We start from the raw sequence: 25211 nt of genomic DNA on the forward strand, positions 1-25211 counted from the left end.
TTACCATCAATTCCTTACCCCCATCCCACCTGACACTTCATCCAGGTTCTTGTTACATATACAGAACCCAAAAGTCCTGGGGCTCCCATTGCCCACAAATGCCAAGTCCAACTCCTGACTTCAAAAACCTTTCACTGGTATGCTTCATGTGACTGTCTTGGATCCATCATTTCTACTTGCCACTTACCCACCCCTTAGTCAAGTTCAACTGCTTCCCAGTATTCCATTTCTCTCCAGCCCAACTGCAAGCCTATCTTCTCCTGGAACATTTCCATGTGGAAGATACTGAAATTAAAACAATAGTTAATCATTCATCGCTCTAGTGCATTTTCACTTAAATATTGGGTGCTAGGTCCAGTGAATAATTTTTACCCCTTAAATTACTTTATTTCTCTCCTATTTTTAGTACTAGTGACCCCTTCATCCTTCTTGAAACAATACGTCATTTGAAAGTGTAAGAATGACCAAGACCACTAGAGAGATTATATAGCTCAAGAAAGGATGACAACCAGAGTGCCCTGAGGAATTCCAACATTTTAAAATTTAAAAGAGGAGTTTGCATTTCTGTACAAAAGCCCTCTTTACTAGCTGTTTCCAGTTTTTTTCAATTTCTCTTAAATCTTCTTCATTTATGCTTTTGCCCCGCCCCCCTTTCAAAATGCCCCTTGTTTAAGAACTCTAGTGACTTTATAATACTAAATCCAGTAGTCAATTCTCAGTTCTCTTCCTAAATGACCTAATAGCCATATATGACACAGTTGGTTTCTGCTTACTCATTAGTATACTTTTTTACTTGGCTTTCAGGATACGACACTATCGGTTTTCCTCCCACTTCAGCTGATAGACCTTCTGCATGGAGAGGTTGCATTTTGAGTCTACTGTCCAGTTAACAGGAAACTTGGAATAAATGGTGGAATATCACCTGCTATATACGGGGATGTGGGAAAACACCCAGGAGCCAGAAAAAAAAAAAGCAATTTTTTTCATTTTACTATTTCAGAACAGGCCAACCTCATTTTGGCTCCTAGGGCTGGGTTCTATAAAGAAAATTAGAGAAAGTGGGTAAATTGAGAATAAAGATTCACCAGTCTTCTGATTATTACCAATCAGTTGGAATTACATTAAAATATATCTGGCCCCTGCTGATTGTCTAGGAGGCCTTCAGTCTTGGGCTGTCTAATGAAATCAACTCAAAGACTTTGCAGTACATAAATTCTGGCAAACCAGTGGAGTGATATCTGACGCTCCTTTGAAAAGCAAGATACAAGCAAGTGGTTTATGCCACTTGCTGCCCCCTACCTCACTTCTCAAAGATCAGCAGTGACTCTGATCTTAATGCTGATTGCCCCAAAAGAGCTCCCCAGAGTAGGTGCTTAGTTGTAATTAGAGTTGCTAGAAGCTCCTCCTTTTCCATTACCAGAGATTAAAGTTCTTTATACTCTCAGTTATCTTGAATCATTTTACATGAAGTTTTCTTCTCTATCCAGAGTAGTGGTTGGGGTGTTAAGAGAGTTTAGCACATTACCTGATTAATAGGTGAACTTTGAATTTGCTCTCCTATGGAGTTATCATTGCTGTGCCCAGATCACTATATTTCAGTGGGATTAGAAAATCAGGCCCAGACAGCAAAGTGCTTTGAGCTGCTAATTAAAGTACAAGTACTATCCATTAAGGAAGATAGTACAGCCCGTTGCCTTGTTGAGTGGCATACACCTAAATCTTAGCAAATGCTATCGAAGAGGCTTTCTACATTTACCCAAGGAAAATAAATAAACCCCAGCATTCTTGACCCCACTCTTAGTGGCTTTTATGCTTTCTTACTTAGCAGTTACCACAAAATAATCACAGCATCTGAATAGGGTGATGACTTCATCACAGAATTTTTAAATCCCACAGAATTTTTAAAGGAAAAAGCCTTTGTATTTTCAGTGTTATATGTAACCGTGGCAAAGTAACCGGACATTCCTTAGAGTCTCTCAGTGGACCAAAAGGTAGACCTAACTAAGCAAACTTGAATAATATAAAAAGGTGATCATTTGCTCCACAAAAAGTTTCTTTACCATCAAATTCCTTAAATAGTAAACTTCAGAAGGATTCTAAAATGGGATTTTTGGCTAAAGCCCTTGATTTGAAAACATGGCTCTGTGTTCCATGGTCAAAACTATATGTGTCTTCACAGCTGTAGATTCCTCGATTTAGAAGAGTGATTCCTTCCCAAACCAAGCCTTATCTGAAGATCTGGATAAAGCAAGGAGCTAGGAATTTAGAAGTCCAGGTCTTAAGCTACCACTCCACTCCAGACTTGTGGTAGGGCTTTAGAAAGCCTCAGATTGGTAATCAGGAAACCCGGGTTCTATAACAGTAAATAATAATAACACTACAATACCTACTATTTATTGGGAACCTATCAAGTGCTAGGCATTGTACCACTTGCAATATAGACATAGATTATCGATTATCCTACAAAAATCCTTGTAAGGTAGAAGACAGTATCCCCATTTTACAGATGAAAGAATGAGGTTCTCAGAGGTTATGTAATTTTCACAAGGTCCTACAGACAGTTATTAAGTTGAGGTTTAAATCCAAGTTTACCTGCTCCAAGTTCATGTTCCTTCTCTTTCTAATTTGGTGACCTTGAATGAGTCACTCAACCTGACTCAGCTAAGGTTTTCTCTGTAACATGAGAAGTTTAGACCAAGTCAGTGGTTTTCAATCCTAGCTTTCATTAGAGTTGCCTGAGGAGCTCTAAAAAAAATAATGCACAGCCTGCACCCAAACTAATTAAATCACTCATTGGAGTGGGCCCAGGATTTTTTGTTTGACTCCCAAGTTGATTCTAATGTGCTGTCAGAGTTGAGAATCACTGGAAGTGTGTGATATTAGAATCCTTCTATTTCTTTAAAAAAACTCAGAAGCAGAAGTCTCAAGAGATTCTGGACCTCATTTTTCCCCTTTTTGGCTAAAATCAAAGTGTTCCAGTGTGCATGACTAAGACATTTCAGATTCCTGCTCACTAGGTTATCTTCCTTTTCCTTTTAAACTTTTCCTATAGAACAAAGACCATACAGTGAATTCTTGAAATGACAGAAATTTTTAAAATTAACAGAAACTTTATAAGTTCCCTGAATCCCTTTACCCCTTTTATTGACTAAATAGAGGGGAAGAGAGCATCATGAGAACCTGATTATTCTGAGCCACACTGATAAGACAGTGGTAGCAAAGTAAGGAAGCTAGAGATGCTCATACCCAAGGAGGCTCCCAAATCATCCACTTGCCAACTTGGATAAGCGTCAAGTGGGGACCTTGGCCTGATCTACAAGTGAGACTCATTTATTTTTGCATGAGAGCTATAATCACTAGTTGTTGAGCTCTCTAAATCTTGAGCTGGGAGAATTATTGTAAAGAGCTGAATGAAAAGAATGGATTACACAAAATAAATCCTTGCAGATACAAAACCAACACTAAAAAAAAACCCTTGACCTTCATGCTTTGTTTTGTTGGGCTGTGAACTGTAGAATTTTGCTTGGAAAATGCTTGGATACATATAAATAGCAAGACGGAGCTGGCAGATACAACAGGCTTTATGTATAAGATGAGCGAGTAGAAAGCATATTTTTTTAGCAGAGGGAGAATCATCTCATTAAATAGGTTTTTAATGACTCTCTATAGCCAAATTTATCTCACTTTAGTTAATGATTTCCCAGACAAGCTTACTTTCTCTGCTGTCTTTCATACTTCCCTCTAAATGCTGCAGGATTGACTCTGGACCTCACCTCTCCAGCCAGAAATTGGAAGAAGGACTCACTGGTATCAAAAGACAAAAAACCTAGAAAGGATGGTTTATAGTCTGGCTGACTTTGTCAGCCAAATCATTCTGGTACCCGTAAATATTTTTGTAAATGTTTACCCCATCATTGTCAAATTAATTCTGAAACAGTTCTTTCAGTAAGCATGAACAGAGAATTTAGTAACTATAAACTGAATTAAACAACCCTTCTCTCAGGGACCTTGGTTCCGAGAATTCCAGAAAGTAAGAATTTAAAGTGAGTGGGATTTCCCCCCAACTGTCTTATTAGCAAAAATGACTGAAAATTGGGCATAGCTGAGTTGTCACAGCAAAAGTAAAGAACAGAATTAAAGAACTCTGGATGGGACAGACAGATGGGTCTGAGTCTTTATCATTTAGGCATCATGATCACCAAACCATTGAATAAAATGATTTCCATGTGCTATGGAGCAGAGATGAGTGCCTTAGAGGCCACACGCTTTTGGCACTCGGGCCAAAGTCTGATGGGGACCGAAGGGCTATCTCTGGGTCATGTTAGATTTCTAAGAGGTCTGTCCCAAGCAAACATCTTAATTCTTTAATTTTTAATTTAATTTAATTTAATTGCTTTTGCAATTCCACTCAGATCTTCCACCTCCTGCAACTCGAGAACGACCACCAGGGTGCAAAACAGTATTTGTGGGTGGCCTGCCTGAAAATGGGACAGAGCAGATCATTGTGGAAGTGTTCGAACAGTGTGGAGAGATCATTGCTATTCGGAAGAGCAAAAAGAACTTTTGTCACATTCGCTTTGCTGAGGAATACATGGTGGACAAAGCCCTTTATCTTTCTGGTAGGTGCTTAGTTATGAGCAGTGTGCCCACCAGGCACAGTGCAGAGATTGCCGGTCAGTGTATTTGCATCTGTGGCAGATAAAGTTTTTGCTATCCCCTCTTGCCTTCAGAGATGGAAAATGAATGTTTGTACCCAATTTCTTAAAGTTCTTTGGTAGTTCTCAGTTGTCTCTGTTGTTCACAGCTCCTTACTTGTCACATCTAAGGGCCTTGATTATCTGTCTTACCTCACAGCACCATCTCCCAGTTCTTCCCTCACATACGATGTCCTAACCACACGAAGCTAATTCTAGTTCTCAGAATGTGCCATGGTGCTTTATGCTTTTTCCTCTGACTATAATTACCTTTTCCATCCCACCTGCCATATATACATCCTCACACCCCAAAGCTCTAGCTCAAGCATAACCTCTTCTGGAAAGCTTTCTCTGACTTCTCTCCCCACTGTGCCTCAGGCTGGTCTGGGCAACCCCTCCTTAGCACTTCCACAGTACCCAATGTTTCCTCCTAGCATGACACCTATAGCACCATGCTAGAACTGTCTCTTTCCACATCTGTCTCCCTGACCAGAGTATGAACTCCTTAAATGAAGGGACTGTGTCTTATTTAACTTTGAATCCCCAGTATCTAGGAAGAGGGGAGGTCAGTTAGATGCCTGTTGCAACAGGCCAGGGAAAACCTAATGAGGGTTAAAAACTTAATAAAGTTTTTTTATTTTAATTTCTGTTAGTTAACATAGTATTATATTAGTTTCAGATATGTACAATATAGTGATTCATCACTTTCATACATCACCCAGAGCTCATCCCAACAAGTGCACTCCTTAATCCCCATCACCTATTTCCTCCATCCCCCCACCCACCTCCCCTCTGATAACCATCAGATTGTTCTCTTTTGTTAAGTCTGTTTCTTGGTTTGTCTCTTTTTTCCCTTTTGCTCATTTGTTTCTTAAATTCCACATAGGAGTGAAATCATATATGGTATTTGTCTTTCTCTGACTTATTTCACTTAGCATAATACTCTCTAACTCCATCCATGTCATTGCAAATGGCAGGATTTCATTCTTTTTGTTTTGTTTTGTTTTGTTTTTAAAGATTTTATTTATTTATTTGAGAGAGAGAGAGAATGATAGCACGAGAGGGAAGAGGGTCAGAGGGAGAAGCAGACTCCCTGCTGAGCAGGGAGCCCGATGCGGGACTCGAACCCGGGACTTCAGGATCATGACCTGAGCCAAAGGCAGTCGCTTAACCAACTGAGCCACCCAGGCGCCCAGGATTTCATTCTTTTTATGGCTGAATAATATTCCATTGTATATATATATATACTACCTCTTCTTTATCCATTCATCTATCAATGGATACTTGGGCTGCTTCCATAATTTGGCTATTGAGATGTAGCATAGTCTTATTACATTTTTTTTTCTTTTTCTTATTATGTTATGTTAATCACCATACATTACATCATTAGTTTTTGATGTAGTGTTCCATGATTCATTGTTTGCATATAACACCCAGTGCTCCATGCAGTACATGCCCTCTTTAATACCCATCACCAGGCTAACCCATCCCCCCACCCCCTCCCCTCTAGAACCTTCAGTTTGTTTCTCAGAGTCCATAGTCTCTCATGGTTCATCTCCCCCTCTGATTTTCCCCCCTTCATTCTTCCCTTCCTGCTATCTTCTTCTTTTTTTTAACATATAATGTATTATTTGTTTCAGAGGTACAGGTCTGTGATTCAACAGTCTTACACAATTCACAGTGCTCACCATAGCACATACCCTCCCCAATGTCTATCACCCAGACACCCCATCCCTCCCACCCCCCACGTTATTACATTTTCTAAGTGCTGTAAAATATACAGAAGATTTGACAGCACTTAGGAATGATAATAGAGCATTCCACAATAGACTGTTTTAATAAGAACTTAAAGGTCTTGAAAAACTCTGAACAGTTGTACATAAAAGATGACATGCTGCTCGGGAGGTATCCATCTAAACATCATTGTAATCGGCTCTCTGGCAACAACTACATCCTGGAAACATTCTCAAGGCTGCCAGGAGAAAGGGGATTGCAATCATCAGTGATGTGAAAATAACTAAATTTTGCCCTTTAAATTTGAACCTGCTCCCCGAAAGCTCATAAGTGCTAGAAATGTCCTGAATTGGATGGCTGTTCTCCCACATTGTAAAAAAAAAAAAAAAGGTTAAAACAAAAATCCTTTAGAAAAGGGGCTGGGAATGTAGAAATAACCATTTCTTTCTATTGGAGTTTGAGCATCTTAGGGAGCTGGCATTGTGCACGATGTACCAATCTCATAGCATCACAGTATCTGTTGTGTGTTTATACCAAGCTTTCATATCATCCTCTTGTTTGATCCTCTCCATGATACTGGGATAATAGGCAAGGTAATCATTAATAGCTCTTTTTCTGATGGCTCAGATGATCAAATAAGATGACTGAGTGTGAAAGTGCATTGTAAACTGTAAAGAGCCCTAGCAAAATGTGCTTATGAAATGTATTCTTCCTCTTTCTAAAAAGAATGTGTAGCGGTTTTAGTGTTAAGGGGCATTCTTTATAACAGCTTTGTTGAAGTATAATAATTGACATACAGTGAAATTCACATATTTCAAAAATACAGTTTGGCACATACATACATACAGCTGTGAAACCATCGCTACAGTCAAAATAATGGACATGTCCACCTCCCCCAAAAGCTTCCTTCATACTCCTTTTGTGACCCCTTCCTCCTACCCCTCCCTTCTCTCCCCAGGCCACCACTGCTCCACTGTCTGTCAGATTAGTGTGCATTTTCTAGAGTTCCATATAAATGGAATCATATATTATGTATGCTCTTCCTTCCTTGGTATAGACTCAAATTTCCATTTGATATCATTTTCCCTGTGCTTGAATTTCCTTTAACAATTTTTATAGTGCAAGTCTGCTCCTGATTAATTCTTTCAGCATTTGTATGTATCAAAAAGAACTTATTCCACCTTTCTTTTTTGAAAGATATGTTCTCTGGATGTAGAATTCTGGGTGGACAGTGTTTTTTTTTTTTTCTCTCAGATGTTACTTCATTATCTTCTTGTTTGTATTTTTTCCAACAAGAAATATGATGTTATCTTTTTGTTTCTCTGCACATGTCTTAAGTCCATGAAAGCTTTTAAGATATTCTCTTTTTTATTACTGGTGTTGAGAAATTTGATTATTATATGCCTGGTATAATGGCCTTCATATTTCTTGTGCTTGAGTTTCATTGAAATTCTTAGATCTCTGAGTTTTCATTAAATTTGGACATTTTTCTGCCCTTATTTCTTCAAATATTTTTTTCTATTCCCTCCCCTCTCTTCAGTCAGGACCCCAGTTAGGCTATCGTAGGCCCCTTGAAGTTGTCCCACATCTCATTGGTACTCTGTTCATTTTCTTTCAGTCCTTTTCCTCCATCTTTCATTTTGAACGACTTATATTGCTATGTCTTCAAGTTCATTAATCTTTTCTTCTGCAGTGTCTAATTTGCCATTGGTCCTATTCAGTGAATTTTTTTCAACTCAGACATTGTACTTTAAATCTCTAGAAATTTGATTTTGATTCTTTTTTATGTCTTTTGTGTTACTAGTTAATATGGTTACATTTTCTCTAATTTCTTAAGCATATGAAATCCAATTATAATAGTTGTTTTTATGTCCTTGTATATTAATTATATTATCTGTATCACTTCTGGGTCCATTTTGATTGGTTAATTTTTTAATCTTTCTTGTGATTTTCCTGCTTCTTTGAATATTGGGTAATTTTTTTATTGGATACTAAACATTGTGAATTTTACCATGTTGGGTACCATATATTTTTCATTCCTGTAAATATTCTTGAACTTTGTTCTGGGATGCAGTTTAGTAACTTGGAAAAATTTTTATCCTTTTAGGTCTTGTTTTTTAAGCTTTGTTCAACAGAACCAGAGCAGGATTTAGTCTAGGGCTCTTTTTTCTCCACTAACTAAGGCAAAACCCTTCTGACTACTCTACTCTATACTCTGTGAATTATTCTCTTTTTTTCTGCTCTGGCTTGTGGGGAAAGGAACTATTCCCAGCCCCATGTGAGCTCCAGGGATTGTTGCCTCTAATGCACAGGTAGTTTCTGCATACACACACACACAAACACACACACACACACACACACAGAGACATCAATGTGCAGCTAAATAATAATGGAGGACCCTCTGCAGATCTCTGAAGTTCTTTCTCTGTGTAGCTTTCTTCTTTCCAGTACTCTGCCATATAAACTCTGTCGGTCATAGTCTCCCTGGATTCCTAGTTCAATCTCTTCAACTCAGGGAGATCACCATGCTTTGACTGAGCTCCTCTCCCTGTCCTGAGGCCTGGAAACTCTCTCCATGTAATAAACTGGAGAAATCACAGGGATCACTTCATTTGCTTCTTGTCTCTCAGTGATCTCTGTCTTCATTGCCCAATGTCCAATGTCTTAAAAACCATTGTTTCATATACATTTTCCATATTTTTAGTTATTTAAGGCAGGAGTTGGTCTGCAAGCTTATGCTGAGAATGAAGTGAAATAAATGTGTGTGGAAGCAGCTAGCTCCACTTCTGAAACTTAAAAAGTTAATAAAAACTTAATAAATGTTTTTCACGTTTTTGTTAAGAGATTTAACTTGGGTAGTACAACTGGCACAAAAAGTGGAAGTATGGACTTCAATCCTGGTTTTATGAATCCTGGTCTTATACCACTAGATTACAAGCACACTACCTCTTTTTTTTAAGGATCTCAAATTATATATCACGTGGCTCACATACCACTGCCTATCATATCCATTTTTTTTCCAGAAAGAAAAAAAGTTCAGGGTTGCCAAATACATCTAGGAAACAATTTGGGGAATTGAAATGTCAAGCTGATCCATTTAAATTTTATTAAAATTCTATATAGTGGTATGACTGATACTCCTGAAGTCATCCAAAGACACCACAGTTTGAGGCTACCTTTCCCATTCATTCCAACCCATGGTGCTATATAAGGCTCATTCTTAATACCATTATCCCTAGAGCCTCCCTCTGCCAGAGGTAGGGTGGCAGATGGAGGAATAGAACTATGAACAAGATTGACCCAACCCATAGAATAGTAAACTGTGATCAGAAATGAAACTATAGTCCAAGTTTTTTGATGGTTCACCTCGCTAGTAGTGAGGAGAGAATTTAAGATTATGTGGTCACTTGAAACTGCTACAACCACATTGGAAGCACTGAACTTGGAAAAGTACTTAACAGTTGTTCACCCACTGAGCTACTCTTGTACTCCTCTCTCTCCCTCTTGTGCACTCAGGTTACCGCATTCGCCTGGGCTCTAGCACTGACAAGAAGGACACAGGCCGGCTCCATGTTGATTTTGCACAGGCTCGAGATGACCTGTATGAGTGGGAATGCAAACAGCGTATGCTCGCAAGGGAGGAGCGCCACCGCAGAAGGATGGAAGAAGAAAGATTGCGCCCACCATCCCCACCACCAGTGGTCCACTATTCAGATCACGAATGCAGCATTGTTGCTGAAAAACTAAAAGGTACAGAAAGCACTTGAGCTTTGTGATTAAAAGAACTCTTTTCTTTGGGGAAATTTAATAGATATATTTGTATTGTTGACAGTTATCCTTTGAATTTCCCACTAACAGATTCTAAGCATTTCTTGTGTTGGAGTTTTGCAGATAGAGAGATGTACCTAGTAACTGAAGAACCAGAAAGATTTGTCCACACACCTGTGTCTCTACTCCTGCACTGCCTCAGGGGATGGTGTTTTTCTCTCCATACATAAGATGACTAGGATGAGATGCATTTTCGCCACTTTTCTACATCAGAGAATTTTAGCTGTGATTCATGACTTGGGACCTGTCAGCATCCCCTTTCATTGTGGATAACAAGTTAGTTTTGAATTCTAAATCAGAATGATAGAAGTTGATGTCACTCTGGAAAACTCTGGTAAAAATTCCCTTTCCACAGATGAGAAAATGGGGGCCCAGAGAGTGGTCACAGTGTCCATTCATAGATGGCTCAGAGACTTAGCTACCACCAACGAAAAGATGACTTCTTTAATCATTTGAAATGGCCAACTTATTTCATATGGTGACTATGGAGACTTCGAAACATTGCTAAATCAGACCATTCTCCCTTTAGTTTTTGTTCCTGTTCCCCGTGTTTGACTCTCAGAGCCATTATTCTAATTTAACTTTAATTGCCCTGCCTGGTCTCCTGTGTTAGTAGTTCAAATCCAGTCTTTTTCATTCTCCAATTATGGTTGATTTTATTGGATGAATGCTGGTGTCCTATTGATCTTGTTGATGATACCAACCCGGCTCTAATGGTATGAATTTTCCGTGCTTCTTGTGCTCCAGACTCAGCACGATGCTGCTAATTCCACTTTCCAAATAGGTCTCATTCACCAAACTTGTTTGCAACATATAACCTAAGGGATTCACACATTTAAGAAATCCTTCATTTGGATTGATTCTGTCTTCCTGTAAGAGAAGAGAGACACAAGAGTGGAGACACAGAAACAGTGGTACATTTTGAAAAGCTGGAATGGCTGAAAGCATTGATAAAATGTCATGTTTATAGGACACCAAACAAATCAGTTTGATTTTTTTTTTAAAGAATGAACGTGCTGGTGTGTGGGCCTCATGCAAAAAATGACCAGCAAACATAAAGATTGTATGCAAGTAATGAAATAAAAAGCTGTCCTAAAGGGGAGGATTACCTCTCATGATATGTCTGCACTGGAAAATGGCAAGAGGCAAGAAGTTCAAATCGCAGTGAGAGCTATTTCCACTGCACATAAGGGTTTCTGGCCAGACAGGGATGTGGAGCCCTAGAACAGGCCTTCAGTGGGGTGCTAATGGATCTCTCTCTCTCAGGAGCCTCTAACAGAATATATAAGTGCCTATCTCAGGAAGCTGAACCAGAAGCTTTGGATAAGCTGTACTACTATTTTAACATCAGAGAACAACTCCTAACTAGCTGCAGAAATCTACTTGGAGGGTTCCTCAGGCAAGAGAATCAGGATGTGGAGAAATGTAGAAATAGAATGAATTACATCAAGATAGATTATGACTGGAACTGAGTGAAAAGCCCAGGGCTGTGGACTGAATGCAGGAGTGATGCTATAAGAGGTCAAAAATATAAGTGTTGATGCCTAAAGAACTACCCGTGTAACTCTTTCTTAAGGCTCCTTCCAACACTATAATTTCATGGATCCAGGATAAAGTTACTATCAAATTCAAGTTAAACTCAAGACTTAGGTTTACTTTTCCTTATTAAAAAAACAGGTTTGTAGGGTTCTGAAGTTCTCTCACTGCTAATTCATACATTACACACCTGCACAAACATACAGAGAGGTTAAGAAATTCGCAATATGTGAAAACTCTAATCAGTAAACTTCTACTCTAATTAATAAACTCTGTATCAGTAAAGAAAATGTTTTTTAAAAAAGAAGAAACAATTATTTCTTTTTTTGGTTTGTTTTATTTTATTTTATGTTATGTTAGTCACCATACAGTACATCATTAGTTTTTGATGTCGTGTTCTATGATTCATTGTTGCGTATAACATCCAGTACTCCATGCAATACGTGCCAATTCTCTTTCTGAAAATTCTTCATAGACTACAACCAGTCTGACTACATTTTGGGTCTTTCGTCCTTTCAGCCTGCCTGCCTGCCACCTGTGTGTGCACGCACGGCTCTTCGTCCTCCGCAGTTCATTTAACAACCACTTCCAACAAGCCATGGTGGGGTTTCCTTGCCAGCATGTTGGGTAGGTAGAGACATGGTTACTTTTGATGATTTGAAAAATCCTCTTTTTTTCAGATGATTCCAAATTCTCAGAAGCTGTACAGACCTTGCTCACCTGGATTGAACGAGGAGAGGTGAACCGTCGCAGCGCCAACAACTTCTACTCTATGATCCAGTCAGCCAACAGCCACGTTCGCCGCCTCGTGAACGAGAAAGCTGCCCATGAGAAAGACATGGAAGAAGCAAAGGAGAAATTCAAGCAGGCCCTTTCTGGAATTCTCATTCAATGTGAGTAGAAGTCAGAGTTCTGTGGAAGGGTGAGAGGGCGCTTCACTTTGGCACCACGTTCTCTGCAAGGGAGCCAGGCCTACAAAGCCAGCCTGTGTCGAGGGGCAAGGATCCCTTCTTCACTGCCTTGTGCTCTCTTTATATTGCCAAATGCCTGAGCTCCAATTTAATGGGATACATGTGGGCACCTCCTATATTCATTTTTGCTGGTATATCTCCTTCAGCTCCTTAGAAACACCAACAGCTAGACCACCATCCTGTGCTTTTACTTTTGCTTGTTTTCGAAGTAAGTTATAATAAGCAGCCTCAGACCTCAGTGGAAAGTTTGGTATTTCATTGCTAAAGTTAGAATACAGCATCAGCATTTATAAGCTTCTCTGCTTCAGATCTGCATCATCATATTATGTTTTTTCAGGTACTACATTTTAGTGAAAGTATAATTATGTTTCCCAGGGTGATTGAATAGAAGCCAAATTTGCTACTTCTACCTGTTGTTTCACTTCACTTCAATTTTTTTTCTGGATGTTGTAGACACTGGGTGGGATGGGAAGCTGCCGAAATGGCCATTTTCTTTACTTTTTTTTTTTATTATGTTCAGTTAGCCACTGTATAGTACATCATTAGTTTTTGATGTAGTGTTCAATGATTCATTAGTTACGTATAACACCCAGTGCACATCACAACACATGCCCTCCTTAATACCCATCACCCCAAAATGGCCATTTTCAAAAAGAAGTACTACTCCTGGCAGTTCTTTCTGCCCACAGGTCCTGTCCCCATGCTTTAATAAAACCACCTTTTTGCACCAAAATAAAAAGAAAAGAAAAAGAAGTACTACTCCAAACCTTTCCTTGGTCTCTTAAATGAGAGAGATCAGAAAAATTCTCAAGTGATGTTTTTAGTTCAACATATTATACAATTATGCACTCATATCTTTTTAGTAAGGAACTATATTCACCTTAAGAATAAGGATATAGTTTTATGATTTGGCTTTTAAACAATTAAGGCCCACTCTTCTCATATGTGACTTCCCACACTTGACTCATACATAATTAGGATTAAGGAAGAGTTCTTTCATTTTCCATTTTTATTTTGAAAATATATATGGGCATAGAATCCAGGCAGAGAAAACACATGTTTTTAGGACTTCAAAACAAATAGGAAAAAAGAGCAGCAAGCATCATGGGACTATAAATCCTTAAATCATTCATAGACAGGGTACAATCAGAGCTGTAAAGAAAAAAAAAAAATAACACCTCTGGATTTTCTTACTGTGAATACCCACTCAGGAAGAGGCTTTTGTCCTTCTATTCCTCCCCCCTCTCTTCTATTCTTCTCGTGAACTGGTTAGGTAAAAGCACCAGAATATTTGTACACATTTCTCCATTTGACGTTTTTTAAGAGACTCTGGAAAATATGCTTTAGGACTGCACTTGCAAGTATTCTTCCATAAAACTTCTATTTGTCCAGTCAATGAGCCCATCTACATAGACTTAAAATAGATTCCATTCATCTTAGGTTCCAATTTGATGCTTCTGGTTAAATATACCTCAGAATAACAAAAGGATGGATTCTGTTGAAGTGAAGTATGCAAGCTCATTTTGGAAGGCTAGTTTATGAAAGAAGCCTGTGGTCAGAAGGAGCTGGTACAAGTTTGCCACTCACTGGGTCATTATCACATTCACCACAGCTCTTGCCTCACCTGCCTGGATGAATACAGACTGCCTGTATTAAAACTTTAGTCACCATTTCACCCCAAACCTTCTGGAGTTCCATTTATTTATTCTCCATACTGATATCTCTGCCTTTGAGTCTTCTTTAAGATCACAGTACCCCAACACATGTAACCTTTTCAGAGCACAACCATAGCCTAGCGGTGTCATATGAGAAGATACAACAAGCCTGATGCTTCTCTTATTTCTTTTCTCCTCTCTTTTGCCACCCCTGGATGATACTCCGACCTGATTTGACTGCTGATCTGATGCTGCAGTTGAGCAGATAGTAGCTGTGTACCATTCCGCCTCCAAACAGAAGGCATGGGACCATTTCACAAAAGCCCAGCGTAAAAACATCAGCGTTTGGTGCAAACAAGCTGAGGTTGGTAACTTTTTACTCTGGTAGCCCCTCAGGGTGACAGTTTCTTTCTTTAACAAGTTATTGATTTGGAGTTTAGTCAGAATTAAATAGTGCCAAGCTCCCATGGTCTCAACAAGTCTCTAATGAAACACTAAGATGTGTTCTATTGCCTGTCACTGTGACCAGACCATGTGCTGCCAAAAGGGTAATAAATGTGCACATGTTGTCTTGAATGCGTTCTGCTGGATGAAAACCTGAGTAGTGAAAATATAGCTGTGATAATTTGAAGTTTACTTCTCTAAGCTAGCTAGTCTTGAGTACAACGATAATTACTGACCCGTGTGTCTAGTGTTAGTAATATTAGGGCTGTCTTAGAGCATCTTGACAGTCGAGGCTGGTGTTACATTGGGGCATTGAAATTTCTGAGCCTCTTTGATCAAGTCCACTCAGCCATCTTTATAGGTGGCAGCTTTAAAGGTAACAGAAGACTCTGATTTCAGATTAAGGTTGACACCCAGCTCTGTGCTTGTGCTCAGTTGACTTTTAGCATAGAATATGTCTGAAGTGATTAGGTTGCTATCCTGAGTCCAAGATTTAAAACCAAGATGGGAGGTTTATTTTCATGGATCTGCCTTTGGAATGGTGATACCTGTACTTCAAGTTCTTCTGTTCTATGGGCAGCTTCCTTACCCAGCCCCTGACACTTTTGATCTGTGTATGCAGCAACTTTTTCAACTTTGTTTCTGAGTCCTCTTTGCTAGTATGGTAGCAGGTTGTCATAGTCCTTAACGTTTATATAGCATTTGTAAGGCATTTACATTTTATAAAGCACTTTCACATCGGTTGCCTCACTTACGTGAGCTTCCCAGTAGATGTGGTATAGTGGAAAGGGCACTGGATCTGGAGTCAGAGAATCTAGATTGCAGCTCTGTAACTTTGACCAAGTTAGTGAGTCATTCTCAGTCTCTTACTTCTTCACCTCTAAATTGGAGATAATAATGAAACCAGTCTTATGGGATTAAATGAGATAAGAGATATGTAGAGTTTGAAAAATGTAAATGCTATATAAATGGCAAATAGTAATATTTCAGTTTATCATTCATAACTCCATAAGGGATAAAAAGTAGGTAGGATAGCCATGGTTTACATGTGAAGAAACTGAGACACAGAAATGTCAAGGGATGTACACAAATTACACAGCTAGTAAGTGATCAGTTCAAGACTAGAAATTCTTCTCGGAGTGCTGGTAGAAACTGCCTTGTGCTCTTGAGTGAGTCATTTAATCTTTGTGGACCTCAATTTCCTAACCTATAAAATGAAGATAGCAGTCTATGCTTCCTGTCCTTCATGAGAACATATGACATAGTTTGTGTGGCAACAATTTGAAAACTGTGAAGAGCATTTAGAGGAAAATAAGCCAAACCGTGTTCATCAGTTCTGGCTCAGCAAAGGGATCTGGGAGTGACTGAGGAGAACTCCCTGAAGACATCAGCCCAATGGATAACTAGAATCATACAAAGCTAGTAATGTTTTAAATTATTTTTAAAAAGAATTAGGAACAAAACAGGGAGCTGTTGTCATATAGTAGCACAAGATGATTTTAGAGATTTTATTTATTTATTTGACACAGAGAGAGCACAAGCAGGGGGAGCGGCAGGCAGAAGAAGAAGAAGAAGGATCCCCACCGAGCAGGGATCCTGACATGGGGCTCAATCCCAGGGCCCTGGGATCATGACCCGAGCCAAAGGCAGATGCTTAACCAACTGAGCCAACCCAGCGCCCCACAAGATGATTTTAGACTCCTAGGGCTACCCGACTTTGTTGAGCCTCAACAAACAAAATTCAACATTTCAATTCAAACATTAACTGAAGCACATTCTCTGTGTCAGGCATTATGACAGGCAATTCAGGACAAGATGGTCTTTGCCCTCAGGGAGCTAGAAAGGTAAAGAAAGTGATCAAGGGTGGGGAGTGGAGTTTAATATCCTAAATTGAAAATCTCCAAACTCTTTAGTCTGAACAGTTCAGAAGAATAAAGGTTGAGGAAAAATGCTCAATATGTCTTATAATTGTAGAAAAGCAGTATTAAGTCTCTACTTCTCTTCAGTACACATACACGTGTATCCATTCTCAGGGTTGGAAGAAGCTGTCTGAACTGCCCCACCCATTGCGGAAAGCCCTGCCCGTACAATAATGTCTTTTCATAGGAGGAAGGGAGCCTCTGATTTGAGGACTGACTTGCCCAGACCACAACCCTTCTATAAATGACTTTGCAATAAAATATTTCCATGAATATTATTTATCAAGGCCCTCTGTAGAGAACTATAGTCCTATCAAGCCTACCTCTCTGGTGGGTACATACTTGAGTTTAATTACCTTCTCAGTAAAGATAGCCAGTAAGCTGGACATTTCTCTGGGCCTGTAAAGAATGAGAGCTATCCACCCTATCACCTAATATTGTAGCAGAGCTTCCTTGGCAGAGTGATGAGGATAGAGGACATGGCTAGCATGACTTGCCAAGAGCTACATGTTTCATAATGTATTTTGTAGACTTCGTGGAAACCCAGAAAAATGCTTCCTGCCTATTGGATTGGACTAAATTAAGGGCTTCCTTGAATACCTCAATCTTGATAAGTAAAACTACTGAGAGTGGAACATAGCTCATGACCTTCCTTTGGCATTGCATTTCCTAAGCCTAAAAAAGACCTCTTCTACTTTACATGGGTACCTCTTTAAATCATGGCTTTTTTTAACCTCTGCATACTTTTACTTGATAATAGGAAACTCTAGAAAGTGACAAGCATACTCTTAAATTGGGGCTGTCTCTGAGCACCGGTGAGAACCAGAGCATCTCAGTGACTTAAATCAACTAGACTGGCTTTTTTTGGCCTGTGGTTCAAAGCTCCAACTCCTAAGTCAGAGGTTTCATCAAGGTGAAAGTTTCTGACTTGAGCCTTTTTTACCAGTAGCCTTTGAGAATGACCTAGCCAGTAACCTCCTCCTGTCGCAAAGTACCTGCTCTTTGTCTTATTGTCATCCTACCAGCAGCCAACAGTGCCTTACTCTGCGGAGAGTGGGGTTATGGATTAAGAAGGAAAAGTCCCCACCTTCAGGGAGCTCAGGCTCTCACCTTGGTAGCATATGCTGGGCATACTAGTTTGCTAATGAGTCTTTCATTGGTTTACTTTACTTTCCTGTTTTATATGTGTGTGAGGCTCCTGCTGATACAATTGAAAAGGGTAATAAGAGAAAGCTAAAGTTTCTCTCTTTACTAAAAACTCTACAGTGACTTTACTGAGAGCTCTCTCTATTGTAGGAACTCTTTTTCTATAGAACCATTTAAAACCTGTGTGTTTCTCTCACTGAGAAGCTGGCCTAGATTAGAAGCTAAACCTTGGATGATATATAGAAACTAGAGCCATAGCAGTAGGAACTAGAAGAGACCCCCTTGCATCCTCCCCAGTATGAGATTTTATAACATTGGGCTAGAGGAAAAGGGACTTGACAATTGCTAGCATTCTTGTAAAATGAGATACTATGATTGCTAAAATAACTTCCTCTCTAGATTTCCAAGCCTACCATTCCAAACTCTGAAGAACTGTTTGCAGATAGATTGTTCGAGTCATCTGCATACCCTTGTTTTAGCACCCATGTGTTCTAACACTAGCTATTAGCTTTCAGCCATCAGAACACCTATTAACACGATTTGGATCAACCTAATTTTTATTTCCATATGTATCATACAATAGGCATTAAGAACTTGTGTTTGTGCTTTGCTTCATTGTACTGAATGATAGCTCAGATTCAAATTTCTACATAAATGTAGAAGATATCTGTTCCTTTCCATTCCTTCATCTGACCCCTTCCTCACCAAGTATCCTGTTAATGTTGAAAGTCTAGGTAAGTACAGTTTTTTTACACAATTAATAAGGAACTTTGCTTTATTGATAACTATGTTCCTATCATAACACATGAGTAAGATGAATTTAAATTCACATAACTTTTTGTGAAACTGTAGAGTTAGATACTTAATGTGCAATGATTGTGATTTGCTTACTTTATGATAAATTAAAAATGTCAGCTGGCACAAAGGTGATTCTGTCCATGCATTTTCCTCTGTCTCGGTTTTCAGTTTAATTCTATGTAAAAGTGCTCTCTTCTCCATTGTGGAGCAGTGTGTGAAGTTCTCAGCATCAGAAAAAGTTACCATTAAAACAGACTCAGAGCCATTATAATGCATTTTTAGAAATCACTAACAGTTTGCTGTTTAAATGAAAAATCTCACAGGTTGACTGTGGGCAGGAGAATAGAATAGAAACTTCAGGAGTGTTATCTTTTCATTTTCAATATAGTCTCTCAGTGACACGGCCCACTCAATTTCAGGTAGTGATTTACAAATGAAAACTTCTGGAAAATGTTTTTGCCTGCCATTGCCACTCTTTTGGTTTTAGCCCTAGATCCAAATGTCAGGATGGGAAAGGGGGCAAATCTCGGAGGCAGCGACTTCCCTTGCTGCCTGCACTTCAGTGGCTCAGGGTCCTCCTCCTATCTGCACCTATGCCCCAGCTAGGTAGAGTGCCTTCCTTAGGGAAATGTTACCTTTTAGTCCTTCACTCTGAAGGTACTTGTTAGGGTTTGCTTCCCAAAACAGAGCTTTTTTGACCCAACCAGAAAGACAGAAAACAGGTATCTTAGATACCAAGTGCTTTAAAGGTAAGGCTTTCATAGAATTAAAAATTTACTTGCTTTACTTAGGGGCACTGTCATTTACTAACTGCTCCTCATGAGTTTACCTTAACATGGTACCCTATAACCTCTGATGTTCTCTGCCTTTATCCCATTCATGTGACTTCCTATTGGATATTTATAGGAGAGTAACTAACTATACAGGGCTTAGTTTCTTTGTAGCTAAGGGGGATTGCCTGGTGATTAGAAGGCTCTAAGTTCTGCCACTTTGCATGCCTGACTGAACAATGGAGAACAAGGGTCCCCTTAGTTTTTCTTACCCTCATTTCATTATCAACTAAAGGAACTCTTGTTCCTGAAGTACTTTCAGGCATTGAGGTAAAATTTACCCATAGGTCTTTCTATTTCTGGAGATTTTTTGAAGATGTGAAAGACCTCTAGATAAGCTGTATCACTTAGTTATTGAACTTTTTATACTTCCCAGAAGATATTATGCTTTCTTGCCCAGCTGGAAGCAGAAAGATGTTTTGTGGGTGCTGAGCAGCTACAGGGCATGTCTTAGCTCTCAGTTAGATCTTCCTGCCCTGGAACATTTCCTTAGAAGGAACACAATTTACTCTTCTGAGAAACACAATAACCTTCCCAGAGTCAGATGACATGTTTGTGAATTGAAAGTTGGTCTCTGCTTACACCCTTCGACAGGCTACATTTTTGTTAGGCAACTAGGAGAGTCATAACTTTTCCTGATGCCGCAAGTTGTACAATAGTTGAATTTGCCAGTGTCAAACCTCATTATAATCACCTTGCCAGTAACTGTTCTTTGATGGTAACTGAAACCCAGACTCCTGAGACAGAATGAATTCTTAGAAATGAGCAATTCCTTTCTTCTCTATGCAATGAGTTTGAATAAGACATAGCAAATCTCTCTTTTGACACAGCCCTTTAAATTTCATTTTTCTCAAGCAAGTCACTGTTTTCTTCTATTTTAAGTAATGCCCCTGTAGCACATGAGAGATGCTATGTTGGTAGTTCTATTTTCTAGTACTTCTATTTTTCTATTACCTCTTAACTACCAGTTAAAATACTGAATAGCTTGTGTTTTTAAAAGGGACTTTTATTTATCTGTAGCGAAAACTTACCTTGATATAGAAATTATTATTTTTCCCGGTAAAAGGCATAAAAAATGAGAATATTAGTTGAGATAGTGATTAACTATAGCATTAATTATTAAGAAATCCATTTGAAGTATTTATAATGCCCCTAAATGGAAGCAATTTTCACCAGACAGCTTTGGATATTTCCTGTATTATGGCCCAATTGGGGCTAACATAAGCAAGGAATTCTCAGCTCAGTGCTGAGAAGCCTCTGATAGGCATTAAGTGGCCTCTAAATGATTGCAAGCTGCTCCAAAATGCAGTTTTCATGCTGACTTTTTTTAAAGTGACTTTTCCAGTGTGATCTCCATCATTTCCAAAGTTCTCCATGCCTACGTGAAGATCTGTGTTTACAGCTTGGTAACACTTCCCTCCAGCCTGAGGAAACTTCTTCCACATTTCTTATAGTGCAAATCTTTGGATGACAAATTTTTACATTTACATTTGTCTGAAAATAGATTTAATTCATCTTCATTCTTGAAAGAATTTTTCTCTGCTTATAGAATTCTGAATAAACAGTGATTTTTATTTCTTCCTGTACTTTAAAGATATTGTTCCCCTGACTTCCGGCCTCTATTGTTTCTGAAAGAAATCAAAGTATTTGAATTGTCTCTTTGTATATAATGTGTTGTTGTTGTTGTTTTCTGGATGCTTTTAAGCATCCTTCTCTATTCTTCCAGTTTTACTGAGAGTAGAACTGACATACAGTACTGTATAAGTTTAAGATGCACAGCATTATGATTTGACCTACATGGATTGTGAAATGATTATCACAATGAGTTTAGCTAACTAAAGAGTTAAAGAGTTTCTCTTAATGTTTTAGTTTCAGCAATTTGACTATGGTGTTCTTAGACATACCTTTTTCACACATCTCCTGCTTGGGGTTTACTGAGCTCTTTGAATATATAGATTAATGTCTTTCATCAAAGTTGAAACATCTTCAACTATTTTTTCTTCAAGAATCTTGAATCATCTAATCTCTCCTCTCTGTGATTCCAGTTAGGTTCTCTCTGTTCTTTAGATTGGATAAATTTGTATTGTTCTCTCTTTAAGTTCTCTCTTTGTTCTGCCATCTTTATTGTAAAGTTAGACTCATCCAGTTAATTTTATTTTGGATATTATATTTTTCAGTTTTAGAATTTCTCTTTGGTTCTTTTTTAAAGTTTCTGTTTCTCTGCCAAGATTTCCTGTCTTTTCATTCATTATGAACATGTTTCCTTTCCATCATTGAGATAGTTATAATAGCTGCTTTAGCTCCTTATCTGCTAACTGCCATATCTGGTTCATTTCAAGTTTGATTTCTGTTGATGATCTTTTCTCTTGAAGACAGGCCATCTCATCCTAGTTCTTTGTATGTCAAGTAACTTGGGCTTTGCCTGCATTTTTTGAATATTTTGCTTTTAAGGTTCTGGTTATATTCTGTTATGTTCATTTTGTTATGTTCTTCCAAAGAAGGTTGACTTCAGTTTCTTTTGTTTTAACAGTCAATTTACTTAATTGAATTTAAGCTGGAAATTATGTCTCTTAGATGGCAGCCCAAATCTCAGTTCAGTTCTTTTAGACTTAGCTGTGTTGTTTGAAATCTGTCCTGTGCTTCCATGGTTCAAAGGTCATGCAGAAATTTGAGCAGATATTACAGGCAGAATTTGGATCTCTCTCCCTCTTTGGCCGTCTCCCTTCTGGGATCCCCTCCTCACTTTCCTGTGGCTATCTCCTTGATTTCTTTAGGATGTAAAGATAGGGTTTTCTATTAAAAATGTAGCTACTCTGTGAGCTGCTAACTGTGGTCTGCTGTCAGACTAAAAGGCCCTTAAAAACTGAGAGACCCACATCCTTCTTCCAAGTGTCAGCCACTCTTTAGGATATGCCTGCTTTTGTTTGCTCTCCAGTGCCATCAAGTAGTTAGGGGTTTGGCTTGGTTTGATTTTGTGTTTTGTTCAGAGTATAGTTATTGTCCATGGAAGGGTTGATCTGATTGAAGTTCCCTCCTGACAGCTCATTTTTGCTGTAACTTCTAAACATGCAAAAGTTAGATTAAGAGTTCTGTTGAGTAAGTCTGTAAGTGGAGAGGGAAGAGGATGCAGGGATGCAAAATGAAAGGATTTGACATGGGAAGGTGAAAATGGCAGAACCCTTCAAGGAAAGTCCAGAAATCCATGTAAGAGGTAAGAGGCCTTTCATGACCAACAGTACTTTCTAATATAGGATGGATATAAGAATCATCAACTGCCAGACCTCTGGATATGGAATGAATGCCTTATGGAAGACAGAATGTAACAAAGTCTGCTTTGTCTGTCAAGACAGTTTCGGCCCCAATGTGCCCCCTTGTCCTTGCCTTAAGAGTACTCTGAAGTTTTTTCATATGTCAAAAAACCCTGCTTTATCTTATCCTTAACTCTGTTCATTTCTTCAACATTTTCAAAGCTTTCCCACCAACAAAGCATAACTTTTAACCTTAGGAAATTCGCAACATACATAATGATGAATTAATGGGAATCAGGCGAGAAGAAGAAATGGAGATGTCTGATGACGAAATAGAAGAAACCACAGAAACAAAAGAAACTGAGGAATCAGGTAAAGATAATTTTGTTTTGTTTCATTTAACTAACATCTACTTGCAGGGATGATACTTTAAAACTTCTAACATCCAGTAAGTTATGGGCACAAAACTGTAAGTCTGGAACCAGCTAGAAACAATTGGTAAAGCCATATAAGTACACAGTGGCTAAATATCAACCCTGTGGCTAAGGATCTTTTTATTCATTCCCATCTTCCATTACAGTGCCGAATTAAAAGTGGCCTTTCTTCTCTTAGGAGGGCTAGACATTTAGGCAGCACTGTTCTATACTTGATTTGGATTTGTTAATAGTATGTTCTATAGTAGGAATCATAAGAGAGCTTACACATAAATAGACAACTAGCCAAACATTTTAAAAAGTAGTTAGATCCCTACATCCTGTATACCTTACACCAGAATTAGTAACAGATGTATTTAAGATTCAAATGTAAAAAAAAATAAACGTAGCGAAAGAAATTCTGGAAAATATAGGAGTTGTTTATATAATTTGGGATGAAGTTCTCCAAAGATAAAATTATAAAAGATACTTTTGATAAATTTATCTTCCTATAAATTAAATATTTTTCTTTAAAGAATCACAAAATTAAAAGAGACTCTACCAACTAAGGGGAAATATCTATAATATATGACAGTCTACCTACCTGCTGACTTTTATTGTGGTTACTTAGGGGTTTATTGGGAACCAAACAGGAGTCTACAGACAGATGTTTGGGTAAAAGCTTTTGCTCTTATTTAGCATAGTCAGGACCTCACCATGAGACAGGCCACATGTGGGTCCCCAGTGGAACTCATAAGGCAAACCTGTTGAACAATATGACACTATACCACCTTTCAATTTCATAACAAACCAGGGAGAGAATTACCAGAAGGGAGATAAAAATAGCCAAAAGACGAGTGTTTTCATGTAAGCCATTCTAGACAGTCTTAGGAGTCAGTAAGGTACAGTGGACAAAGCACTGGACCTAAAGTTAGAGGACCTGAGTTCTAGTCCCAACTGTGTCCTTCTTGACTCAGGAAGGACTTCTGTCCCACTGAGCTCAGGATCCACCCTTGTAAAAAGTACATTATACAACCATCTAACAGGAATGTTGGGATGGCTAAAGAAATTCATTCATTCATTTAATAACTACTGCATGCCAAGCACTGTGCTAGACATTAGAGATATTGTAGTAAACTGTCCCTGCTGTGTGTGTGTGTGTGAGAGAGAGACAGCGACAGAGACAGAGATGGAGACAGAGACCCACAGAGAACTGGTTGATTATAATGCAAATCAGAATTTCTTGGTTTCAGTACTTGCATATTGAAGCCAGCAGCTTTATAGCCACTTGAGTGGTCCTAGAATCTTCGCTCCATGAACAGAAACTCTTAAGGAAAGAAAACTATCAACTCAGACTTTTAAAAAGGCATTTGTAGCTGTTACATCTGAATTTCCTCTATTTCTGCCATATGTTAGATCCCTAAACATCTAAACCTCCATATATATTGAATAAATCCTTTGTAATCAGCAGTTAGCATTTTCAGAACAGTGAACTAATTACTGCAAACGCATACTATAAACTTATAGCTAAAAAAACAAGAGTTTCATAATTGAGTTATTCATATTAGTTAAGTGCTTAGCCAAGATGTTTTATAGCTGACTAATCTTTGACTTATAGAACTGTCTCCATCTCAGTATCTGCAGTATTGTATACTGAGTTAATCCAGTGTTCCCCTGAAATTAACGTGACCATCAGTTTGAGTATTTGCTTGATAAATTGCTGAATTTGAGGAGTTATTCGGTGGGGCGGGGGGGGGCGGTGTATGGGAGATTCAGATTAAATGTTCTTACTAGTGTTATATAATTGCATTTTGCTTCTGTATCTCTTTTGAGTTAAAAGCTGTATTGGCTACTGCACAGAATCTTATTCGTTTAGGGACTGGAAACTCCCTGACAGATCATCTTATAGCTATTTTCTTTCCTGTTCCACATGCCAGGATGCTGCTTTGTCAAATAAAGCTATCTACAATAGACTTAATGGAGCTTACCAAATAG

At 38.6% G+C, this 25211-nt stretch overlaps 1 protein-coding gene across 16 annotated transcripts in view; it reads left to right on the forward strand.

Moving 5' to 3' along the window:
* Nucleotides 1-25211, forward strand: part of ENOX2 (ecto-NOX disulfide-thiol exchanger 2) — a 279817-nt gene that overhangs the window by 232613 nt on the left and 21993 nt on the right. For all 16 annotated transcript variants that reach the window (XM_073879143.1, XM_073879139.1, XM_073879138.1 and 13 more), the window contains 5 exons: nt 4413-4619; nt 9945-10178; nt 12473-12685; nt 14676-14782; nt 23061-23175. In XM_073879143.1, the coding sequence (XP_073735244.1) occupies nt 4413-4619; nt 9945-10178; nt 12473-12685; nt 14676-14782; nt 23061-23175 (876 nt within the window). The remainder of the gene's footprint in view (nt 1-4412; nt 4620-9944; nt 10179-12472; nt 12686-14675; nt 14783-23060; nt 23176-25211) is intronic.

This window comes from Callorhinus ursinus, unplaced genomic scaffold (assembly GCF_003265705.2).
Source record: "Callorhinus ursinus isolate GAN/ISIS: 27379988/994484 unplaced genomic scaffold, GSC_fseal_2.0 scaffold33, whole genome shotgun sequence".
NCBI lineage: Eukaryota > Metazoa > Chordata > Mammalia > Carnivora > Otariidae > Callorhinus > Callorhinus ursinus.